This window comes from Sminthopsis crassicaudata, chromosome 4 (assembly GCF_048593235.1).
Source record: "Sminthopsis crassicaudata isolate SCR6 chromosome 4, ASM4859323v1, whole genome shotgun sequence".
Taxonomy (NCBI): Eukaryota; Metazoa; Chordata; class Mammalia; order Dasyuromorphia; family Dasyuridae; genus Sminthopsis; species Sminthopsis crassicaudata.
Genome location: NC_133620.1, coordinates 397,233,410 through 397,256,305, shown reverse-complemented (window position 1 = coordinate 397,256,305; position 22,896 = coordinate 397,233,410). Strand labels below are relative to the sequence as shown.

Genomic DNA, 22,896 nt, shown 5'->3' with positions numbered 1-22,896 from the left:
GTGAGTATGATTAAGGACAGAAACAGGAAGGTATTTTCACCTAGGCAGGCAGTCATTTTGGATGACAGGAATTAGAGCCCCAGGATTAACCAAGGACTGGGTAGCTGCTGTCTCTAATCAGTAAAAGTTTACAGAACAAAGCACAGGCTAAATGTTCACTTATCAGCAAAGGTTCTTGCTGCTGGGGGCTAAACAAGACTAGAAAACTTTTTTTTAGTTGTATCCAGTTGTAACATACTTATTATTCTGATTCATTTCAAAACCAGATCATGTAGGTATCTGTTAACTGTTAATAAAAGAGGTTTCAAGGCAAACAAAAAAGATTATCAACCATTTCTGAAAACTAGTACTTTTTGGAAATTGGTTCTATTATGCCACAGTTTTCTTTTATTGTCCTGACTCAGTTTCCCTAATTATCCTGACCCAGTCCTGACTCAGTTTCTCTAATTATTCTGCTTCAGTTTATAATTACCAGCTCAAAGCTCAGTCCTGCAAAATCTCTCCTCCTTCTTTATCAGAATATTTGATAAGGATAGATCTTATGTTTTAGAATATCAGAATGCTTCTCCCTATCCCAAGCTACCAGAATGTCAGATACCGTCTAATCAAGATGCCTCTCCCCATCTCTGGAGGCTCACCCCACCCTGTCAAAGTCCCGTTCTCACTCTCAGCACCCGGCCTCCGCCTCTGTCTCAATCTACCCCTTGAGTCTGAGCTATGTGTATATAGGTCATTGAGGACTCTGGTTTGTTTGCTGGATTCTTGGAGACAATAGTGTCATTTAGCCCTGGGACTAAACCATGGATTCATTTGGTTCCAGTAAATCTCTCTCTTTAAATAGATTATTAAATACTCTCTAATCTCAATTTTACCTCAGTTTCTCGGCATTACAGTTTCTTTTTTTGGGGCAAGCCCGTTAGCCACATAGTTATAAATTACAGAAAACTGATAGATTTTAATGATTACTCCAGGGTACTATGAGTTCAGGTCTTCTACTCAGAGAGTGGGTTTTTTCTTTTTTTCATTCTTTACAAGGAGAATTTCCTTAACATACCTATAGCAATTGCAAGACAATTCATGGAAATGTTATAGAGAATGTTTCCACTTACGACTGAAGGGTATGATGCATTGTTGTACAACTCATCAGGACCTGCATTTTCTGGATCATATATCCACATCATTATATTCTGCAAAGTATAAGATAGATTTTGGTATTTTTTTAAAAAAGCAATTGATATTTTCTCTTAATAACTCAAATGAATAATAAAGAAATAAAACACTAGATCTGTGATTTCAATGGTATAAATAGCAAACATAATAATAAATAGCGAACAAATTGAGACTAGGTCTCTGATTTCAATGGTGTCAGGAATTCCTGGTAAGAGACTTCCTCTGCCAATGTAGCAGAACCCTTTCAGGAACTGAAATTTTTTTTTATTTAGAATTTTTTTTCACAGTATATATGCATGAGTAATTTTTTTTATATTATCCCTTGTATTTATTTTTCCAAATTATCCCCCCTCCCTCCACTCCCTCTCCCCGATGACAGGAAATCCCATACATTTTACATGTGTAACAATATAACCTAGAGACAATATATGTGTGTAGATCCAATTTTCTTGTTGCACATTAAGTATTGGATTCCGAAGGTATAAGTAACCTGGGTAGATAGACAGTAGTGCTAACAATTTACATTCACTTCCCAGTGTTCCTTCTCTGGGTGTAGTTATTTCTGTCCATCATTGATCAACTGGAAGTGAGTTGGATCTTCTTTATGTTGAAGATATCCACTCAGGAACTGAAATTTTTAGAAAGTTGCTTGGATACTGAAAGTTAGATGATTTGCTAAGGGTCACAAAATCATGTTTGAGTTAGGACTTTGAGTCTTCCTGACTCAAAACCCAGTTGTCTAGCTACTATATTATACTGCATCTTTAACATATTTAATACTAACATTTTTAGAGAAGGATTCAAAGTTAATAGTAACCTCTTAATTTTCAAATGAGAAAATGATTTCTCACATTGAATCATGTAGATTTCCATAAAATTTATCAAGTACTTATTAGTCTATTTTCCCCTTTGTATCTGAACAATAAAATGGATATCTTAGCAATGAATAAACCCTATGAAATGTTACCTCTATCATGTATGATTAGACTGTGTCATTGTGGGGAGAAAAGCAATCTAAGTCTAGTCAGGAAATAGAACATACAGATTCAACATAAGCTGAATTCCAAGATATGAGACAAAATATAAAAAGAGCTATTATATTAGGGCAAAAAAATCAACTACTTAGGTATCAAGTAAGCAAAATGTACTTAGAAATTGGAACATGAAAATATATTAGATTGTAAAGGATTTGTTAACCTATGAAATACCGGTACAAATGTAATGCATATTAATATTGTGTTTGTGAAACAAAGAAGTGAAACAATGGGATTGAAGATTAACAAGCAGATCTTTGACCCTGGAAGAGTGTGTTTGCTTTTGACTTAGCAAGATTTAGTACAAATGATATTTTATTGCATAGATTTCCTTATATATGTGGCTCTTCTCCTGTCCTTTTATTCCATTTGAAAAACAGACAGTATTATGGGCTATTAATTGGGGACCTAATCTAGCTTTTAGTCCCAAGCATTTGTTCCTTAATCAGTTTTTATCAATTTTTAAAGGGAGTTTTTAAGTGAAATATCTTAACTTTTAGACTTTCTGTTATTGTAAGGTAGGTATTCTCAAACATTTTGGTCTCAAGACCACTTTACACCACTTAGAATTATTGAGGACAAAGAACTTTTATGTGAGTTATACTTATCAAAAGACACCACATTAGAACCTTAAGCTACTTAAATATTAATTCATTTAAAATAATAAGTCTACTACATTTTTTTTTTCCCTCTGAGGCTAGGGTTAAGTGACTTGCCCAGGATCACACAGCTAGGAAGTGTTAAGTGTCTGAGACCAGATTTGAACTTGGGTCCTCCTGAATTCAGGGCTAGTACTCTATCTACTGCGCCACCTAGCTGCCCCCTCTACTACATATTAATACAAAACATTTTAATGGAAAGTAATATTTCCCAAGACATAAATTAATGAGAAGAGCAGCATTGTTTTACATATTTCTGCAAATCTCTTTAAGGTCTGGCTGAAGAGAAGACAGATTCTCATAATTGCTTCTGCATTTAATCTGTTATTTTAGTTGAAGTACTTGAAGATATGTCTTTCATAGATATGGGTTGGAATAGAGAGGAGCCTTTCAAGAACAAATAATGATTCAGTATTATTACAAAATTGTTTTGATCCTGAAAAGGTCTTGGGGACTCCAAGTGAACCATAAAGCATACTTCTTCTATTATAAAGCATTGTCATATTTTACATGTATACTCTAACCATAGATCCTTTAAAATTTTAGCCAGTCCTAATAGAAAGCCATGTCAGAAGGATGCAGATTTAACCTTGTTTGTAGCAAGTGCATTCAGTGTCCTATCTAACTTTTTCTGAAAACTGATTCTAGCACACTGGACCTTGGCTCAGATTTTCCATGACTTTCATTTTAACATGAAGTTAAAATGTTTGAGATCAACCAAGGCACAATATACTTTCCTGCCTTGGCTGATCTCAAACATTTTATACCTTAGTAGGTTTCATCAGTTTCCCTCTGATTCTATTTTTATCTTCCTTCTTCCTTCATTTAAAATAAAAAAAAGACAAGTACAAGTACTAATATTCAAATATATAAACCAGAAAGAAAAAGAAATAGAGTATAAAGATGACAATAAGTTAAAAAAATCAATTTTTAACTCTTTGTACATATAACTATATAAATAATTATATTGCAGTCTACATCACTAGAAATTAGTATCAAAGGTTATAAATTCCCTCCTTTCATTTTAGAATAAGAAATTATAATAATAGCTAGCATTTCTATAGTACTTTAGAAATTCTCACTTTTATCCTCTCAATAATCCTGAGAAATAGGTGCTATTAATTGTTCTTGTTTCATATAGTTGCAGAAACTGAGACAGAGTTTTAAGTGCAATTCCTCAAGATCACATAGCCAATAAATGTCTGAGATTGGATTTGAACTAAATCTTCCTTAATCCAGATCTAATCCTTGAAGTTACTAGCTGCCCAGATGAAGGGGATAACTAAACTACTGGGAGAGGTTAGAAATGAGCAAAGTATGTATGGGGAGAGGAAGGGAAAGGGAAAGAAAATGAAGGAGAGGGCAAGAAAGAAAGTAAGAGGAAGAGGGAGAGGAAGTGTTAGGATCAAAGAAGTCAGCTCAGGATGCACAAGTAATACTCAAAAGTGAAATTTTGAAGTAGAACAGGGAAAAATGGGATTTCATAAAAAGAAACCATTGTGGATACAGAGGGAAGTAGCAAGTCAACTTAGATTGAAAAAAAATTCAGAATTAGGAAGAACTAGAGCAGGGAAACTTAGAGAACAATTTTTAAGAGTGTTTTTTTTCCTTCAATTATATTGGGATGAAAAGGAGAATCCAAGAAGGGATATAGCCTCTTCTGGCTTGTGACCCATACCAGCTAACAGCAAAATCTCTTGTGGTATCCACTGTGAAGTTGTGTGAAAAATAATATTTGGAACGTGGAACAAATGCAGAAAGTTTTTGGAAATTATGGAGTTGCAGAATAGTGTGAATAAGGATGATTCCCCCAAGGAACAAACATTTCTTTGGTACTATTTAGCTCAAATCTATATTGTGACCTAAATTTTCTGCAACATGGTGATGAATCTCTGAGCCATAGAGATTCCAATGCCTTGAAGTAGAACAAGAACAATAGTCTAACAAAACAAAACAAAAAAATGAAGCCTTTTGGTCTTTGATTCCCCAATCAAAGAAATCCCTTAAATATGGGATCCTTGTGTAAATGAAGTCATGAGAATGAAAATGTGATGTCCACGGTAGACGAGGTTAAATCTATCAAATTCCAGATGAAATAGGTGCTATAATGTTTGACAATTGCTGCTTGATATAGAAGATGACAGATAAAATATTTGTCTACAATATTCCTCTGACTTATCCTATGTGCTAAAGAAAAAACTGCAAATGTGAAGATCTTGTACAGCAAAGGCACTGTGGTTAAGTCCCAATTTCTATATAAGTCATGGTATTAATACATGGTAGAAGCTGCTAATAAAAAAAGATATAGGCTAAGATTTTGCTTGGGTGATAGTACCTGATAGATACTGGATCACAAAGGGAAAGCAGAGTTCTTTGATTTATAATTTGTTCCTTTTATTCTGAAAAGGAAAGTAACTTTACATTGGGAAAGAGAACAAAAATGGCTTACAAGGATAGTATATATGGCTAGATGAAGTATATTCTCAGGTCTTGAAAGAATTTGCAGATGTGATTGAAGTCACTCTCTGTCATATTAGGAAGATCATCAGGGGAAAATGGTAATGGAACCAAAAGATTAAATAAGGGTATGTTCAAATTTTTGTAAAGAGAAGACAATAAATTCTAAAAACTTATATGTTTGTCTTTGATTCCTTATAATTCTAGAACAACTATTAGAAAGACAAGTGAACATCTTAAAAAGTAAATAAAAAGCCAATTTTATTGTTTATTATTAATTTATTATTATTTAATTAAAAGAATCAGTTTTGCTTTCTTAAGTCAAGATCATGCCAGGTTAACTTCATTTCCTTTTTTGGTAGCATTACTAAATAGATAAGTAAGGGGAATGTTTTGGATATGATTTACCTAGATTGAAGCAATGCTTTTGATACATTATCTCATGCTTTCCTGTGGAGGAGGAGAGGGATAGTGATTAAATGATGTATTATGTGAATTCAAGAACTGGTTCAATGTCAACATGGCAGGAGGCTTCTCTAGTGGAGTGGCTGCAGGGATTTATGCTTAGCACTAGGCTGCTTAACATTTTTATCAATGACTTGGATAAATACAAATGACACAAAGCTGAGAGGGATAACTAACATAGCAGATGGCAGCATCAGAATGCAAAATGATTTGGACAGACTAGAGTATTGGGCTAAATCTATTAAGAAATTCAATAGAGGGGGCAGCTAGGTGGCCAAGTGGATAGAGCACCAGTCCCTAACTCAGGAGGACTTGACTTCAAATTTGACCTCAAGACACTTAATACTTCCTAGCTGTGTGATCCTGGACAAGTCACTTAATCCCAATTCCCTCAGCCAAAAAAAAAAAAAAAAAAAAGAGGAAGAAATTCAATAGAGATAAATATAAAGTCTTACACTTGTACATGTAGGTAACTAGGTGGTATTGTGGATAGAGTTCTGGGCCTGGAATCAGGAAGACTGAAATTGGAGTTGGAGTAGTAACATGGTTTGAAAGTGGCTCAAAAGCAGCATAGTGGCTCATTCCAAGCCTCATTTCCTAATGCTGCCCTGAATGACTTGAACTGAGCACAAGATGAGTTAATTTCCTGGAGCGTCCCAATGTACAACATGGTCCTAACTCTTCAGTATTCTCTGTATTTACCTATTTATAGGTCCACAGCTTTGGCTTTACTTCCAATTGCAAGAAATATTATCAAAGACTTTTCATCTTAGTAGAACATGTCAGAGCTTATGCTCCTTTGCTGTGAGCTTTAAGAACCTAACATTAGTACCATGCCATATAAAAGTGATGTCCACTGAGTACTACATTGGAAAAAATAACATGGAATAGAAATGTGGAAAATAAAATATTTTGCCAGTTTAAAAACAGTGGGATCAAAACAATCTGCTACTAGCTAAGAAATAGGGGTGAATTAATGTAATAGATTGATACTAGACTGGCTGTTGTGACAGAAAAATACACTGACAAATGTTGGAAGGTATGTGGAAAAATTGGAACAATAATGCATTGTTGGTAGACTTATGAATTGATCCAACCATTCTGGAGAGCAAATTGGAACTATGCTTAAAGGGCTATAAAACTGTGCATATCTTTGACACAGAAAGAACACATTAAATTTGTATTAAAAAAGAGATTAAAAAATGAAAAGGGCATATATGTACAAAACTATTTCTAGCAACTCTTTCTGTGGTGGTTATAGACTGGAAATCAAGGGGATGTTCATTCACTGGGCAATGGTTGAACAAGTTGTGGTATATGAGTGTGATGGAATACTATTGTGCTGTAAGAAATGATGAGCAGGATGTTTGCAGAAAAAACCTGGAAAACTTTCATCCACTAATACAAAGTGGGATCCTAAAAATATTACTCAAATATATCTAGTAGATTCTAATTATGCTAGCCAAATTTCTATGATCTTAGATTCAGTACAACCATGTACTGAAATATATTTCATCCCTTGATATCTCTTTTACAAATTGTAAACAGCCTTGTTTTTCCACCACCATCATTCCCATACTCTAACTCCTCCTTTTAGATGAATATAGGTTAGCCAGACAAGGGATATTTTGGAGCGATCTTCTTAAAATTTTTCCACTTATGTCCTTTTTTGTCTAAGAAATTTTTATGGGACCCCAGGTATATAAGCATATAAAATATGTGAAAAATCAAACATTTACTGATAATATATCATAATTTTGAGCATTATGGAGTTCTGAAATACAGCTTAAGAAGCTGGTTTTTAGAGAGCATGGGTAGGGTCCTCATTATCTACTACTTTGATATTGCTGAAGAAAAAGTAATTAAGATTTTTCATGTCCTATTGCCTGAAATTTAATTAATTTACTGTTGAGAGTAACAGAAAAAAATTGACAATAGACCAAAGATATTTTAAGCAGTGATTTCCATTTTTTCCTGAATTGTGACATCTTATTTTTGTTTCATTACTTTTGTATCCTTCTTCCAATATAGCATACATCAGAATTGTGAATTACTATTCTAGAGATTTAGAAAGGTAAGAAGTAAAAAATATCTTCAAATGATACACAGAATATAAAAATTTTACCTGAAGAGATTTGTTTGTCACTTGGCTGAAAAAAACAAAAAAAAATTTAAATAAATAATAAAAGTTGTAATTTTTATGCCATCTACTTTTAATCACATATGCACAAATATTATAAGGTTCTTGGATATATTTCTTTTAATGTCAGTTATATTCATTGCCAGATTAATCTTAAAAATTTAGAGTAACTCTGTATGATTAATCAGATTAAATTTTCAGTTGGCATTTGGGATTTTACATTCTTTATCTTATATACGTCCCAATGTCATCTTTCAATATTACTTGTGAATATGTTGTCATTTTCTTCCCTCTTCCAAACTTCTCCAGTCTCTCTCCTCTTATCAAACAATGAAAGCATCTTGAGAATAAAGATAATTTCCCCTCTTTTCTTTCTTCCCTCAGCACCTAGCATGAGCTTTGTAGTTAATAAGCACTTGAAAATGTTCAATGATTTTTTGAATAGAATGGGGTTTTTTTTTTGAAACAGCTAAAGCCATTTAGGGCCGCCACATTTGGTGAATAAAGTCAGTGACAAACAAAGAGCTCATGTTGTTAATTACAAAATAATGAGGTCAGTTTTATTTGTGTTAAGTAATCTGGCTACTATCAAAATAATACCAAAAGGGGAGCTTTCAAAATGTCAGCAAAAGGTGACTCTTCTGAGAGACACATTGGCTAGTTAGGTATGGGTATATTTGTCTTGGATAGCTAAATAAGGATGTATGTACTTGATTTGTTAAGTATGGGCATATTTGTGTAAAAAGTCACATTTGTTATATACATTTTGTGTTCTTAACTCATCTCAAGTCTTGAAGGCAGTAAATTGTTCCTTAATTCTTTTGTATGTGTTCTAAATTATACAACTTTCCTTTAAAGTATGTAAGTGTAGCTTGTAGCTTGTCAAAGTTATTCTATATTCTGACTTCTATTTTATTCATTTAGAAAAAAAAGATAATGATTTTTCTTTTTTTAAACTATTTACATTCCTTAAACCTATCTTATCCACTGTTCTCAGAAAAAAAGAAAAACAAAAATATAGTTCTTGAAACAAATGCCTATAGTCAAGTATCAGACTTGTTTTGGGCATATCCTGTTTCCCAGATCTTAACACTCAGGAATAGACTGTGTTCTGAGCTTATATAACAGTAATCCTTTGCACTCAGGATGATATAGCTTTCTGGGAAAGCGTATTGCTTGGACCAGCACCAGATATCCCTGAGGAATTTAACTTCCACTATTTCTCAGAGCCATCCATCACATATTCACAATACCTGTTCCTTGTGACAGGTACTGAACTCCTGTTCTTGTCACAGAACACTGCTTCTGTGCCACCCAGGATAGACAGGACAGCCTAGATTTGAGACAATACTGTTCCCACAGAACTTGTGGAAATGGTTACTTGAGATCTAAAAGTGATTGTTATAATCCATCTCATTTTTGGCATATAAGATTCACCTTTGGTATACCAAGTTGGGCTCTCTTTGGAGGGGATGGGGCCTTTTGTTTGCACACATCATTTTCTTCACTCTGAAACTAATTAAACATTGGTTTGTGTCCTGACTTTCCTGTCTCTGGCCTGCTTTGTTTGGCTCCAGTCACCTACAGGTTAAGAGTCCAGTTCCAGTCTGGTTGACATTATTGGGTGACAAAAGTGAGAATTGATATAGAACAGAGTTGAATGAACCTTCTGATACCAATGGGGTGGCTTAAGCATCACTGAAGATTTATTTCTTTGAAGTCTGATCCTTTTTGTTTGGTGAGTCCATTGCCCTTTCCTGTTCAAATCTTCTGGTTCACACTCGATCAAGTCTGTTTTCTTTGTGAGGAGACCTCTAGGGCTCCTTTCTTAACTTTTTTCCTCCTGGAATCACTATGGTGAGGTATTCTGTTATCTCAGAACTCTGGGTCTATTCCCCCACAGAATGGCCACAAGCTCCGATACCTTGAGACAATGGTTGTTCCCATGGGATCCAAGAACATCTGTATTGTCCCAAGATATGCTAAACATGAAAATTATCTCAAGATCTGAAAATGACTGTATTGTGGGGCAACTCCTTTCATGTATATAAGTAATCCCAGCATCTATCTGTAGGTGTCATTTTTGTCACTTTGAAAGTAAACTTCTGTTTGTAACCTGATGCTTCTGTCTCTGGTCTGCTCTGTTTTGGCTCCACATGCTCATTTCAAAGTGAGAAAAATGATACCTACAGATGGAAGCCTAGAAGGATGGGTTAATGCTTCTAATGCTAGTTCTGGTCCAGTTGACAAGAGAATAAAAAACTCGAACTTGAATATAAGAAACTATTAAATAATGTTGTAATATGCTTTGGCAAACTTCAATGTGCTAAAAAATGTTACATATAAAGATTTTAAAAAGCTTTTTACCTTGATTGGTAATACCACAAAAAGCATTCAGTAGGACGATCCACAAATAAATAGCGTTTCTCAGCTTCTTCTGACTAAAAAAATAGAGAAGAGATGGGATGCTTTGAGTTAATTTTAAAATAAAAACACTATTAGGAACATAATATTGATCCTTATGTTATGGATGAATAATGTAATAGAAAAACCAGTTATTCAAGCTAACCAAAACAGTCACAAATTCCAAAATGTCAAGAAATCTAGAAATTATAGCTGTTTAATCATTGGCACAAAAAGTAAGATCTTCATCAATAATACAAAAATGTTTGATGTTTAGTACTGTCTTCTTTTCCATAAGACAATGTGGAAGAGAGATGTAAAGGAACTGGAAAAAAGTGGGGAAAAGAGAAGAGAACCCTCCCAAAAATAAGAGGAAGAAGGGAAGTTCCAATCTCCTTAGAAACTAATTTTCAGTCTGCTTCATTTAATAAACCCTGTGACCTGATCCAAGTGCTCTAAGATGTTCTATTTCCTATCTGTCAAACGAAGGTGTTGAATTAAGTAACCAGTAAGGATCCTATTAGGTCCAATATCAAATGATTCAAAGTTAGCCTTTCTGACTCCAGGCTAAAAAAAACTAAGAGGTTTTCTTGGAGTCAAAGAGGAGAAGGACAGGAAACATGTATATAAATTTTTAATACTGTCAAATGGAACATTAGAATAAAACCAAACAAAATGTGTTTTAAGAAGCATACTTTATTAAAAAAAATTAAAATGTCAGAACCCTATAACATAGTTCTAATAGTATCATGGTAGTTGATGAGGTAATAGGGAGCCAAATAATTGAGGTAAATACCTAATGGTGAGGTATATACCTCAATAGGATTAATTGAGGTCTAGTGGCAGGATTTAGGGTACAGGGAGTCACATGGAGCTCCCCTGCAACCCCTTAGGATTCGGCGCAAGTATACAAAGTTAAATCAGGTCTAGTGGAGGTGAGAATCCCCTGTAAATGAATTTACAGGCCTGAAAACGAATTTACAGGCCTGAAAACCTAGATGGGTAAAAACAAGATTTATTGCAAGGTTTGGAAGCAAGGTTAAAGTCTGGTTAGTAAAAGGCATTAGATAGAGGAAGATAATACGCTGAAAGCGGCGGGACAGAGAGTCCCTATTGCAAAGCATCTTGGCTGGCATCTTTCAACTCTCTGACCAAAGATGATTCTAGCTTTGATGTTTTTATCTGCTTGAAGAAGCATATGGGCAGAGCCCAGGTTGATTCCTGGAAGGCCAGATTTTTGGCGGGCTTTTCAGATAAGGAAGAAACTGTTTTGGGGAAACCTGAGCAGATAGTTGGGGGTTGGGTACAGGCCCAAATTGGCACAGATACTGATCTTGTAAATCAAAGGTCAGTCCCAAAGGAAGTTGTAGAACAAGGAATCTTAAAGGGGGCTATGCATGCATCAGTGGTGATGTGGTGTCATGATGATAATAGGATGATGGGACTTTCACTTAATCTTACTCATCCCCATCTTTGTGGTCTAGTATACTCCTCTCTTTGGGCCATTTATTCAGTGAAATCTTTCTCACTGAGCAATGACTTCCTTTTTCCACTGGAAATAATGAGAAGAAAAATGGGGAAGGTCCCATTTCATTTGCATCCTAGTGGCACATCTTATGAGTCTTCCCTATCCACTGCTTTTCACCCACTGCTTAACAATCCTGGTATAAGTAATCTCTCTCTGTCTTGGGAAGACACTGTTGCTTTAACTTTCTCCATCTAGGCACTCACCAGTTACCATTCTTTGTTTGCGTCTGAGCAATGATACACATCAGTAATTAGTCAAACATATTTTAAGAAAGAGATGAAAAATTAATCACACAGATTTTTTTTTTAAGAAGAAAGGAAAAGAGAGAAGGGAAATGGAGAATCACTGTCTTGGTGTTGCCTTTTGAATGGGTATTAGCAAAACAATATCTGTCAAGAGATATGCCTTGTGGTTATGGTGGCACAAGCAATAATACATCAATGCAGCCTCTTTCCTGCTTCCTTTGGTAATTCTCATCTACTGGCTTTGGCTTTGTAACTTTTGCATGGCTGTTTCCTTCTCTGCTTACTCAGGGGTGTGTGTGTGTGTGTGTGTGTGTGTGTGTGTGTGTGTGTGTGTCTTCTTGACACTTCCATACAAGACTAAGTGATGGGGGAATAAGCCTATCAAATCAGGCTTTCTTCCAAAACAAAACTTCCTTTAGTACTTTGAAAAGGGGGGATCTAAGAGACCTCTACTTTAACCATAAAGCATTCTTATACATTATCCTGATTTTGGCTGCTGTCAACTAGCATGGCAAAATAGTTAAGCAATATCCACTATTCTGTCATGATGTTAAATGCATAAAGAGGTAAATAGAATACTAGAAAAGCTAGATATGATAGATCTTAGGAGAAAATTGAATGGAGACAGAAAGGAGTATACTTTCTTCTCGGCAGTTCATAGAACCTATACAAAAATTGGTCATATATTAGGACATAAAGACCTTAAAATCAAATGCAGAAAGGCATAAATAGTAAGTGCATTTTTTTTCAGGTCATGATGCAATAAAAATTACATCCAATAAAAGGCCAGGGGAAAATAAACCAAAAAGTAACTGGAAACTAAATAATCTCATCCTAGAGAATGAATGGGTGAAACAGCAAAATACAGACACAATCAATAATTTTATCCAAAAAGTATGACAATATACCAAAATTTGTAGGGTACAGCCAAAGTGGTAATAAGGGGAAATTTTATATCTCTAGATGCTTACATGCATAAAATAGAGAAAGAGAAAATCAATGAATTGGGCTTGCAAATAAAAAAGCTAGAAAAAGAACAAATTAAAAACACCCAATCAAATACCAAACTTGAAATTCTAAAAATAAAAGGAGAGATCAATAAAATTGAAACTAAAAAAACTATTGAATAAATAAAACTAAAAGTTGATTTTATGAAAAAACTCAACAAATAGATAAACCTTGATTAGAAAAAGATAAGAGGAAAATCAAATTGTTAGTCTTTTAAAATTAAAAGGGAAAACTATCCACCAATGAAGAGGAAATCAGAGCAATAATTTGGAGTTACTTTGCCCAACTTTATGCCAATAAATTTGACAACTTAAGTGAAATGGAGGAATACCTACAAAAATATAGATTGCCCATATAAACAGAAGAAGAAATAAATTACTTAAATTTTAGAAAAAAGATGATGTTAAATGCATTTTCTTGTCAAAATTAGCTCTTTGGATGCTAGCAGAAGACCTTTGGAAATTAATGAAAGATCTTAAGCTTTAAGGAAGTATTTTTGGATTTTTTTTCAGATTTATATTTTTGTCTATGTGTACTGTTTTTCATGTTTTAATGCCTCATTAATTCTGAGATTTTATCAATGTGGACATTCCTTTCATCCATGTGGGTCCCAATCCATTCATACCTTACCATGTGCATTTTTTCTGATTTCATATTCTTATTTTCATATTCTTACATCTTCTCTAAAAGACTTGTCCCAAATCTCTATGAGATCTTTTAAAATTATCTTTTCTAATATATCTTAATGATAGAAAGTTGTATCTTTGGGATTTATCAAATTCTGATGACAAACTTGGCAAGGCAGCAAAGAATTCTATATATACAACCTCTCTTTTCACTGGATGTTTTCCTATGTAATTGGTGTGTGTGTGTGTGTGTTTACTACATGGATGAACTTCTTATCCATGAATACAGGATCTAGTATATGTGTGATATGAAAAATAATCACAAATGAAAAATGTATAGAAGCATCCCTATAGTATTAAATTATCTCCATTAGACAAAATGGAAGTCAAAGGGTGAGGAGGACAAAGGGTAAGGGAGTGATAATGGAAACTAAAAATTCTTCACTCTTTGGCAATAGTACTTTAGATATTGATGAATAACAAGTGTTGGGATTCAAAAAGAAAAATTCAAAACTTTTCATTCTCAGTGGTAAATATTAAACAAACAAAGAAAAAGAAAACAATACTCACACCTACTTGGGTTATTTCTTAGTCATGTAGCTGTTCACCCACCCATTTGAAAATCAAGAGTGCTAATGGGAAAGAGTGCAAAATGGGAAAAAATTCTCAATGCTTAGGTACACGATTAAATATGTGTTCCAGTGGATGCTCTTCTCTCTTTTAAGTAGAGCATCATAACAAAAACAGGTAGAAGGAATACAGAAAAGAAAGGAAAAAGGAAAATTGCAAACAAGATTATGAAGGTTTTTTTGAATTATTTTTGAATGACAATACACCCTTGAATAGCCAAATAAAATGAATAAAAAAATTTCAAGACTTGATAGGGCCAAGCAATGTGCTAAGTGCAGGATGATATAATAACAACAATAATATATGACTTAGCATATGTTGATCACTATGTTAAGCACTTTACGATTATTACATACTTTTTATCTCACAACCACCACTATTATTATTTGTTTCTTTACAAATCAGGAAACTGGGGCAGAGATAACATAACTTGCCATAAATTACACAGTTAATACACTTCTGCAATTGGACAAGATCAAGGATGGACTTACAAAGGACAGAGGTTTGCAGGTTCCCTAGTCTTGTCCTGCCATACTACTACTGCCAGAGCCATTCAGGCTCTTTCAAGCAGTAGCTGAACAGGGCTTGCAGCAGAGATACTTTGGAGATGCTGACTGCTTAACAACAGTTTTAGGGAATGAAGAGGGTATTTCCTAGGGGTTGGGGTATCAAGTACAATGATCTCCCCAGTGGTAGTAGCTGCAGATTTCAGGACTCATGGAATGCTGGTCATGGAGCCCGATTCCCTTCCCTTCCATTGTCAGTGCTAGAGTTGGGGAACTGCTGATGCAGGGTGTATAGTTAATTACTGTGGTTGCTACCTCATTTCTATGAGGTGGGGCAGAATTCAAGTTTCCCCAAAATTCTCAAAGCATTCTCTTTTCTTAATCTAATCAAAGATGAGAGGTGGTAACAGAGGGGATATGGGGTTGTAATGTTCTTGTTAACAGTCTTCACAACTGAGATACACTCATGAGTTTGGGAAAGGGGAATGAGGCATACTGAGTAATTATGAATTGTGAAAAAAAATCCCTCAATAATTTCTGGGGTGTTTTTCCTTTTTCAGCACCTTCCCTAGTCTTTATTTAAAGGGCACCATATTCTTTATGATGCAGAAGGGGGCTCAGAACAAAACAGGGAGTCAAGAAAGGCTTAACAATAGGTTGCTATTTATCTTTTTTTCCCCCCACTCTCCATTTCTGGGCTTTTTGCCAACTAACTTTCCTTCACTATCCTAGAACTAGGTATTAATTAATGCTATTAATTGTGTCAATTACTTTTAAAACTTAAAAAAAAACCTTTTAATAAGATTTAGTTCAGAAAGCAGAGGAGTCCTGGAATTCCTCCAAACTCTTAGGAATTCTCTCCTGCAATTTTAAAATGACTAATTGCCAAACTCCTTGGTAATTAATCTCAAAACCTCCAGAACCTGCTAAGATGCCTTTAATGGTGCTACCACTTTCTAGAGAAAAGTTGCAGCCTCAACTTGGCCAGTGTTAGGACCACAAGGGAAAAAAAAAGTCTTACAAGCTTTTTCTATTTTCTTATAACCTAATTTCTAATGAACAGCCTAAGCTAAGAGTTAGTAAAGTTAATCTTTTCCAGTATTCATTGTAACTACAATTTTTCCGGATGGCTGAATTTTAAATCTTTTAAGGTAACAGAATCTAACTCAACATAAACATGACATAGATATTTGGCAAACTGGGATACAGACTCAGAAAAAATGTTAAGGCAAATTCAAACAAAGAGCACAATGAAAATAGCAATTTCAACAGGTTCCAATCAAACACAAAACCAACAATTCTTTCACAAATAAAATTTACCATGTGCAGAAAATAAAAACCTAAATCTAGAGCCAGACATGCATTTATATAAAACAGAAGAGAAGGCATTGTATTTCATAGCCAGACATGTATTTCAAAAGATAAAAGGCACACAAAAATGCCAGTCTTTTTGACCTTACTCAAATGAACTGAATCAAGAATTTAGGTCATGGAATATTCCTCTCAAAGAAAGCCAAGTTCAATCAAATTTGAGGTAGAGGATTTGAGTAGGAAACGGCAGTGGATTCACCAGAAAAGGGGAATCAGAATTCAGAAAAATAAATCTCCCGTGATATCTAGTCTACCCTCAGTGGTACAGAAAGATCCATTTGGCCTAGTTCTGTGTCAAATCCTACTTCTGACACTAATTAATATCAAATGGACCAAAAGTAGCCTCTAACTGATAGATGGTCAGAATTGCACAAAGCAGCTGAGAGACAGGAGCATCAGAACATAAAGAGAAGTTTAATTAATTTTAGAGTGAAGAAAATGACACCTGCAGGCAGAAGTCCATCTCTTTAAAAGGAGGACTTAATGCTGCTGAGGCTGGGGTCACTTATATACATGAAAGGGATTGGTCTACAACACATCATTCTTAGATCTTGAGAAAGTTCTCATGGTTAGCACTTGTTAGGACAATACAGTTGTTCTTGGGTCCCACTGGATCAGTCACTATCTCAAGATATTGGGGGTCATGGCCACCTTGTGGGGGCACAGAACCAGAGTTCTGGGAAAAGAACAGGAGTGTAGCACCAGTCAGTGACAAGAAATAGGGATTGTGAAAATGTGATGGACCCCCCTAATTAATAAAGGAAGCTAAATCCCTTAGTGAATAATTGGTGGCAGTCCAAACAATCCACTTTATTTAAGGGCAATACCATTCAGAGTGCAAAGGATTATTATCATTATGCCAAATCCAGGGCACAACCTGTTTTCTGGGCCTCAGCTCTGGGAAATGTTAACATCCAAAATATTTTGACACTATATAGTAATGCAAGTTCTCATACAACCAATCTAATTTCTTCATAGACAAAATATAGTCTATAGTTAATATTGAACTGTTATTATTCAGAAGGAAGCATTATAAAGCTTTAAGAAGTGAAAATTGTTTATCAAAATTTTAAAAATTATAGTTAAACTTACCTTACCCAAAATTTTGGGTCTTATTATATGAACACCTTCAACTTCACACAGCATTTCTGTTTTTGGTAAACTAAAGTAAAAAGAAAAATGTAAAACTATTAAATACTTTCCTTAAATTTTAATATGAACATCTAATGTGTGTTGCAAATCAATGAGCAGACTTATCTAGATGAGCTCTATGGTCCTCCCCTTTCACTTCTAAATTGAAGAGGCTCTGTTTTTAATTTTTTTTTTTCTTTTTATATTATGAAGTTGACAAAATGCAACAGGAAATGAACATTTCCCTGTATACGGAAAAGGTTTGCATATGAAAGTGAGAATCTCTACTACCTATCACTTAGGCTTTGCTTTGCTTTTTTTTCTTCTTAAATTTAAGTAGTAGTGTAAGAAGAGAGAAATACACAGAAGTAGGCCAGAGATGAAACTCTTCCCTCTGAACCTAATTATTATAATTTTATTAATAATTTCATTAAGCTCCTTAAATTGCAGAGAAAGGATCAAATGAACAACTTGGCCTTAAGAAATGTTTGTTGTAACCAAGCCAGATCATTTGGAAGGCCTATTTAAAACCTCTCCAAAAGATTTTATTTGTGAAAAGTTTTCTGACAGTGTCACTGATACATGTAGAATTTTTCAAACTCAGTGTTTAATTCCATCTTGACTTAGTTTATCTATAGAGTCTGTTTAACTAGATTTGTTTCCTTAGAGGATATATGAAATTATCATTTTGTTTAAATTTGTTCAACTTTTATGACATTTTTTCCTTGGCAATATTTATAATAATTGAAATTTTTTTTTCTCTTAGTTCTGGTCACTTCGTTCTGCTTTAGTTCATACAAGTCTTTTTGGGTTTCATTGCATCATTCCTTTCATCAGTTCTTATAGCATTATATTCTCTTGTTTTTATATACCATACATGATTTGTTCAACCATTTCTTAATTGATCAGCACTCATTTTGTTTCTCATTGTTTGCTAAAACAAATTGATGCTACAAGTATTTTGTACTTATAAACTATTTACTTTTTCCATTGATTTTTAATAAGCCTTGAAATGCTACTTCTGAGTCAAAATATTTCATGTACAATTCAGTAACTGGGGTATAGTTCCCAATTGCTTTCCAGAAATACTTACAGCTCCACTAACAACTCATTAATGTACCTCTCCTACCACACACACTTTCCAATAATTATAATTTCCTTTTTTTTTTTTGTTTTTGACAATCTGATGACAATAAATAGCACTCCAGAGCTCTTTTGGTTTGCATATCTCTTATTTAGAATTTATTTTTCATTTGTTTGCTTATAGCCTGTCTTCTTTTGAGATCTGCTTTTTCATACCCTTTGAAGATTTATCGGTGGTTCTTCTATATTTTTATCAACATCCTATATGTCTTGGATATCAGACCTCTAAAAGAGAAATTTGCAGGAAGTGCTTTTTCCCTGTTAATTATTGCCCTGGTAAAATAAATATATTGCTTTGGATTGTACAAAAACATTTAAAATTTTATGTCATTAAAATTGTGTTATCTTCTGTGATCCTTTTTATCCTTTTCTTGGTCATTAACAGTTCCTTTTTGATAATTAGGAAAGGTATTTTCCCCTGATTCTCTAAGTTGTTTATGATATGACCTTTCTTGTTTATGCCATGTATTCATTTGGAGCTTATTATGCATCCAATGTAAAGTATTTCTCTAACCCTAATTTCTATCAGACTGCTAAATTTTGCAGTAGTTTTTCTTGAACATGAAGTCCTGATTCTAGCAGTTGTAATTCTTTGGTTTATACTAAGTACAATGCTACTATGTTCAATTGTTTCTGGGTTCTACTAATCTGTTCTACTGATCAACTTTTCTATTAATTAATCAGTAGCAGTACATTCTAAGTTTGATACTGCTAGTATCATAGTAACAAGTCTGAGATCTGGATCCTTCTAGACTCCTATTATGTCCACTTTTTATTATTTTTTATGAGATTCTTGACATTTTGCTCCACCAGATGTGTGTGTGTGTGTGTGTGTGTGTGTGTGTGTGTGTATTTCTAATTCTAAAAGGTAATACTTCAATTATTTGATTGGTATGATAGAGTCTGTAAATTAATTTGAATGGCGTTATCCTTTTTGCTATATTGTCATAGACCAACTACCAGCACTTAATATTTTGGCAATTATTAAGGTCTGTTTTCATATCTGTGAAGTGTTTTGTGTTTATACATCATTCTTCTAGTTCAATGTCAGGTTTTTATAAAATGTTCCCTTGAATGTAAGCTTCCCTCCCTCCTTCTAGCTAGATTTTGTTGGCAAAATACAGGAAGGATGATAGCAGAATCAGAAATCTGCAAAAACTATTTTGGTGAAGTTATTGTTTAATTATTTTTGTTTGATTCTTTAGGGGTCCTTAATGTTAGCTCGAAAAAGCGATCATATTGATTCTTCTTTTGCCAACTCTATTTTTCTTTTCTTATTACTGTAACAAGAATTTCTAGAACTATAAAAAATAATGGTGGTGACAAGGGACAACTTTGCTTTATCCTTGATCTTATTGAAAAGATCTTATATTTAAATATTTATTCTTATTCTTTTAACATTTTAAAAAATATAAATGTTCATTTTTCCAAGAGTTCCCTTTTGCATCTTAATAAAATCATATGATTTTATTGTTAGTAATATTAACATTAATTATTATTAATTTTATTAAATTATTAAACCAATCCTGTATTTCTGATATAACTATACTCTGGTCATAGTGTAGAATCTTTTAAAATAAGTTGACACAGAATTTTGATAGTACTATAGTTAATGTTTTTTATTAGTATTAGAGATGTTAGCTTACAGTTTCTTTTTTATCTGTTTTACCTCTTCCTAGTTTAGGTACCAGGGATATATCTGTTTTGCGGCTATTTAATAGAATACTTTCTTTCCCTATTTTCACAGATAATTTATGTAATACTGTATTAACTGTTCTTCAAATGTTTGATAGAGTCATTAGTAAATCTGCCCATAGAATTTCTTTTTCCTTTTGGGAGTCTCACCATTTTTCATTCAATTTATTTTTCTGAGATTGGTTTTTAAAATTTAAATTCATTATGTCTTACTTTGTTAATCTAGTTTTTTATATTTTATAAATAGTCATTCATTTAATTTCTCAATTATACTGTCATAAGAGGATAAATAAAAGCTTTCAATAATTTATTTTCTTTTTCCTTCATTTGTTGTGAATCTGTTTTTTCATCTTTTTAATGCCAGAAATTCAGCTTTCTTTTCAAAATCATATTAGATGGTGGTTTATTTAATTAATTTTTCTACTTTTAAACCACATAATCTAATTTATTAATCTGGTGGTTGAGCTGTTTTCAATTTTATCTCTTTGGAATTTGACAATTTATCTTTTTCATTTTGATGTAATTTTCATTTACTGGATTTTCTAATCTTTTTTAGTTGTTTGACCAGTTCATTGATTTGTTCCTTAGATAAGGAAAATTAGATAATTTGTTGATGAAATTACTTTACATATATTATCTCATTTAATCTAACAACCTTTGGATTAGTAAGGCTGAATCTCTGCCTTCATCAATTTTCAATATTTTTTTTTCTAGTTTAAAAGTAATTTTTCTAGCATAATTCTCAGAAATTCTTTTAAGATCTTGGCAACTCTACTACAAGATAAATCTGAAGGTTCATTAAATATAAGTGTATGTAATATACATGTATATATACATACATACATAACCATTTTTAATTATTAAAAATATTACCTTCGATTTGAAAAGTCACAATCTACTGGGGCTTCCCATTCTATAAAATTTGGTCCTTCATATTCTAAATGGATCTAAAAATATATACAAAAAAGTAATGTTTATAACAATCTTAAAGACTTTAAATGCGACTAGTCTTTTCTTTTTCTACCTCACAGATGTCTTATAAGATCTGGGTATAGAAAAATAACCAATTCCTGGACTGGGACTAGAGGGCTTTCTCTGAACTTCTGTTCTTCACCTCACTTCATTAGGAAAGCTGGTAGAGATAGAATAGTCTTCCTCTTATGCTGGGGATATTAGGAAGCACTTAGAGGCTAAGATCCTTTTTTAATAAATTACCTTTATCAAATGAATTTTCACATGAATCTCTATAAATATAATTAGGGTAGCTACATGGTACAGTGGATGGATGGGGTATCATGCCAAGAATCAGGAAGATTCAAATTTGGCTTTAGATACTTATTATGTGACCCTGAGTTAAATCATTTAACCTCTGCCTTAGTTTCCTGAGTTGCAAAATGGGAATCATAATAGCACTTACCTCACAAGATTGTCTTGAGGATCAAATGAAATAATAGTTATAAAGTGCTTAACACAGTACAAGGCACATAGTTGTTGCTGTTGCTCTTTGTCCATCATTCTCAAAGAGAACCATGACATCAGGGAGGTGATACCATGACATGTAAGTGAATTGGATTTAAATGAGAGAGGGTTGTACAAAGTAATCAGCCTTAATTTTCCTTAAAAACCATCTGGGTCTAGTGGCAAAATATTGATCAGAATGGCTAAGGATAGCCTTGATATGGTACACAAGTAGGGATGTAATTATTGTTCATTCCCTCCCCACATTCTTTCAAAGTTGTCTTTGTTAAGACTATAAGAATTTTAATTCAGTGACTAGTTAAAAGTAAATAATCAACTAGTCTGAAAAGTAGGAAACTATAATCAAAGAAATTTTGGAAAAACCATCATAATGAATTTGTTAGTACAAGTAAGCATTCAGTATTAGGATTTTACTTTTCTGTCTAAATGAAGAAAAACAAAGGAATAGCCTTTATCTTTCTCTTCCATAACTAAACGTTGAGAGAAATCTTTTAATTAATGAAGAGCAGCATCTGAAAGTCAATGGTAAAATATCAAGTCACTTCTGTTTTGAGTTTGCCCTCAGTTGATTTATGAAATTATGTACAAGTAACTATATTATTTTTTAAAAACTCAAATCATCATATACTTACAGTTGTTCTGGTACTGAAAATAGCATAATTTTTAGAATTTGTTCTATACCTATGGGAAAAAGTATCAAATATTAACATTTACATTAATTTTACCACAAAATGTCAATAGTTGATTTAGTAGATACAAATTAAGAGAGCTGCCTAAGATCAAAGGGTTAAATTATCTTTCCTACATATTAGAAGTTGTATTTGAACTTTTGAAATATATAGGAAGAACTTAGAAACAAGAAAGACAAGAATGAATGGAAGAAATGAATGAAGAGGTACAAATTATAGGTTAAGAGAGTGAAAAACCTCTAGTAAAAAGTGGAAAAATCTTAGCCAAATAGTCAATTTATTGTAAATCAGTGGGATAAAAAGAAGACAAAAGGTCACTAATATAACCATTAGGTAAACCTCATGCTAGCAGGGGAAAGCAAGGGGTTAAGCATTTATATAACATCTACTATGTGCTAGGCCCTAAGTACTTTGAAATATCTCTTTTGATCCTCACAAGAATTCTGTGAAGTGGGTGTTATGATTATCTCCATATTATAGTTGAGGAATCTGAGGCAGAGTGATCAAGTGACTTGCC

At 33.4% G+C, this 22,896-nt stretch overlaps 1 protein-coding gene across 8 annotated transcripts in view; it reads right to left on the bottom strand.

Annotated features, from left to right (window-relative positions):
- LOC141539578 (cation channel sperm-associated auxiliary subunit epsilon-like) overlaps positions 1 to 22,896 on the bottom strand; it is a 130,769-nt gene that overhangs the window by 94,537 nt on the left and 13,336 nt on the right. For 3 of the 8 annotated variants that reach the window (XM_074262550.1, XM_074262554.1, XM_074262555.1), the window contains exons 2-7: positions 22,323 to 22,371; positions 21,085 to 21,158; positions 17,335 to 17,404; positions 10,293 to 10,366; positions 7,911 to 7,935; positions 1,110 to 1,187 (exon numbers count right to left, since the gene is read on the bottom strand). In XM_074262550.1, the coding sequence (XP_074118651.1) occupies positions 1,110 to 1,187; positions 7,911 to 7,935; positions 10,293 to 10,366; positions 17,335 to 17,404; positions 21,085 to 21,158; positions 22,323 to 22,371 (370 nt within the window). Of the gene's footprint in view, positions 1 to 1,109; positions 1,188 to 7,910; positions 7,936 to 9,362; positions 9,789 to 10,292; positions 10,367 to 17,334; positions 17,407 to 21,084; positions 21,159 to 22,322; positions 22,372 to 22,896 lie in introns of those variants that run through there. The other 5 variants (XM_074262552.1, XM_074262553.1, XM_074262551.1 and 2 more) reach the window with 3 other exon arrangements.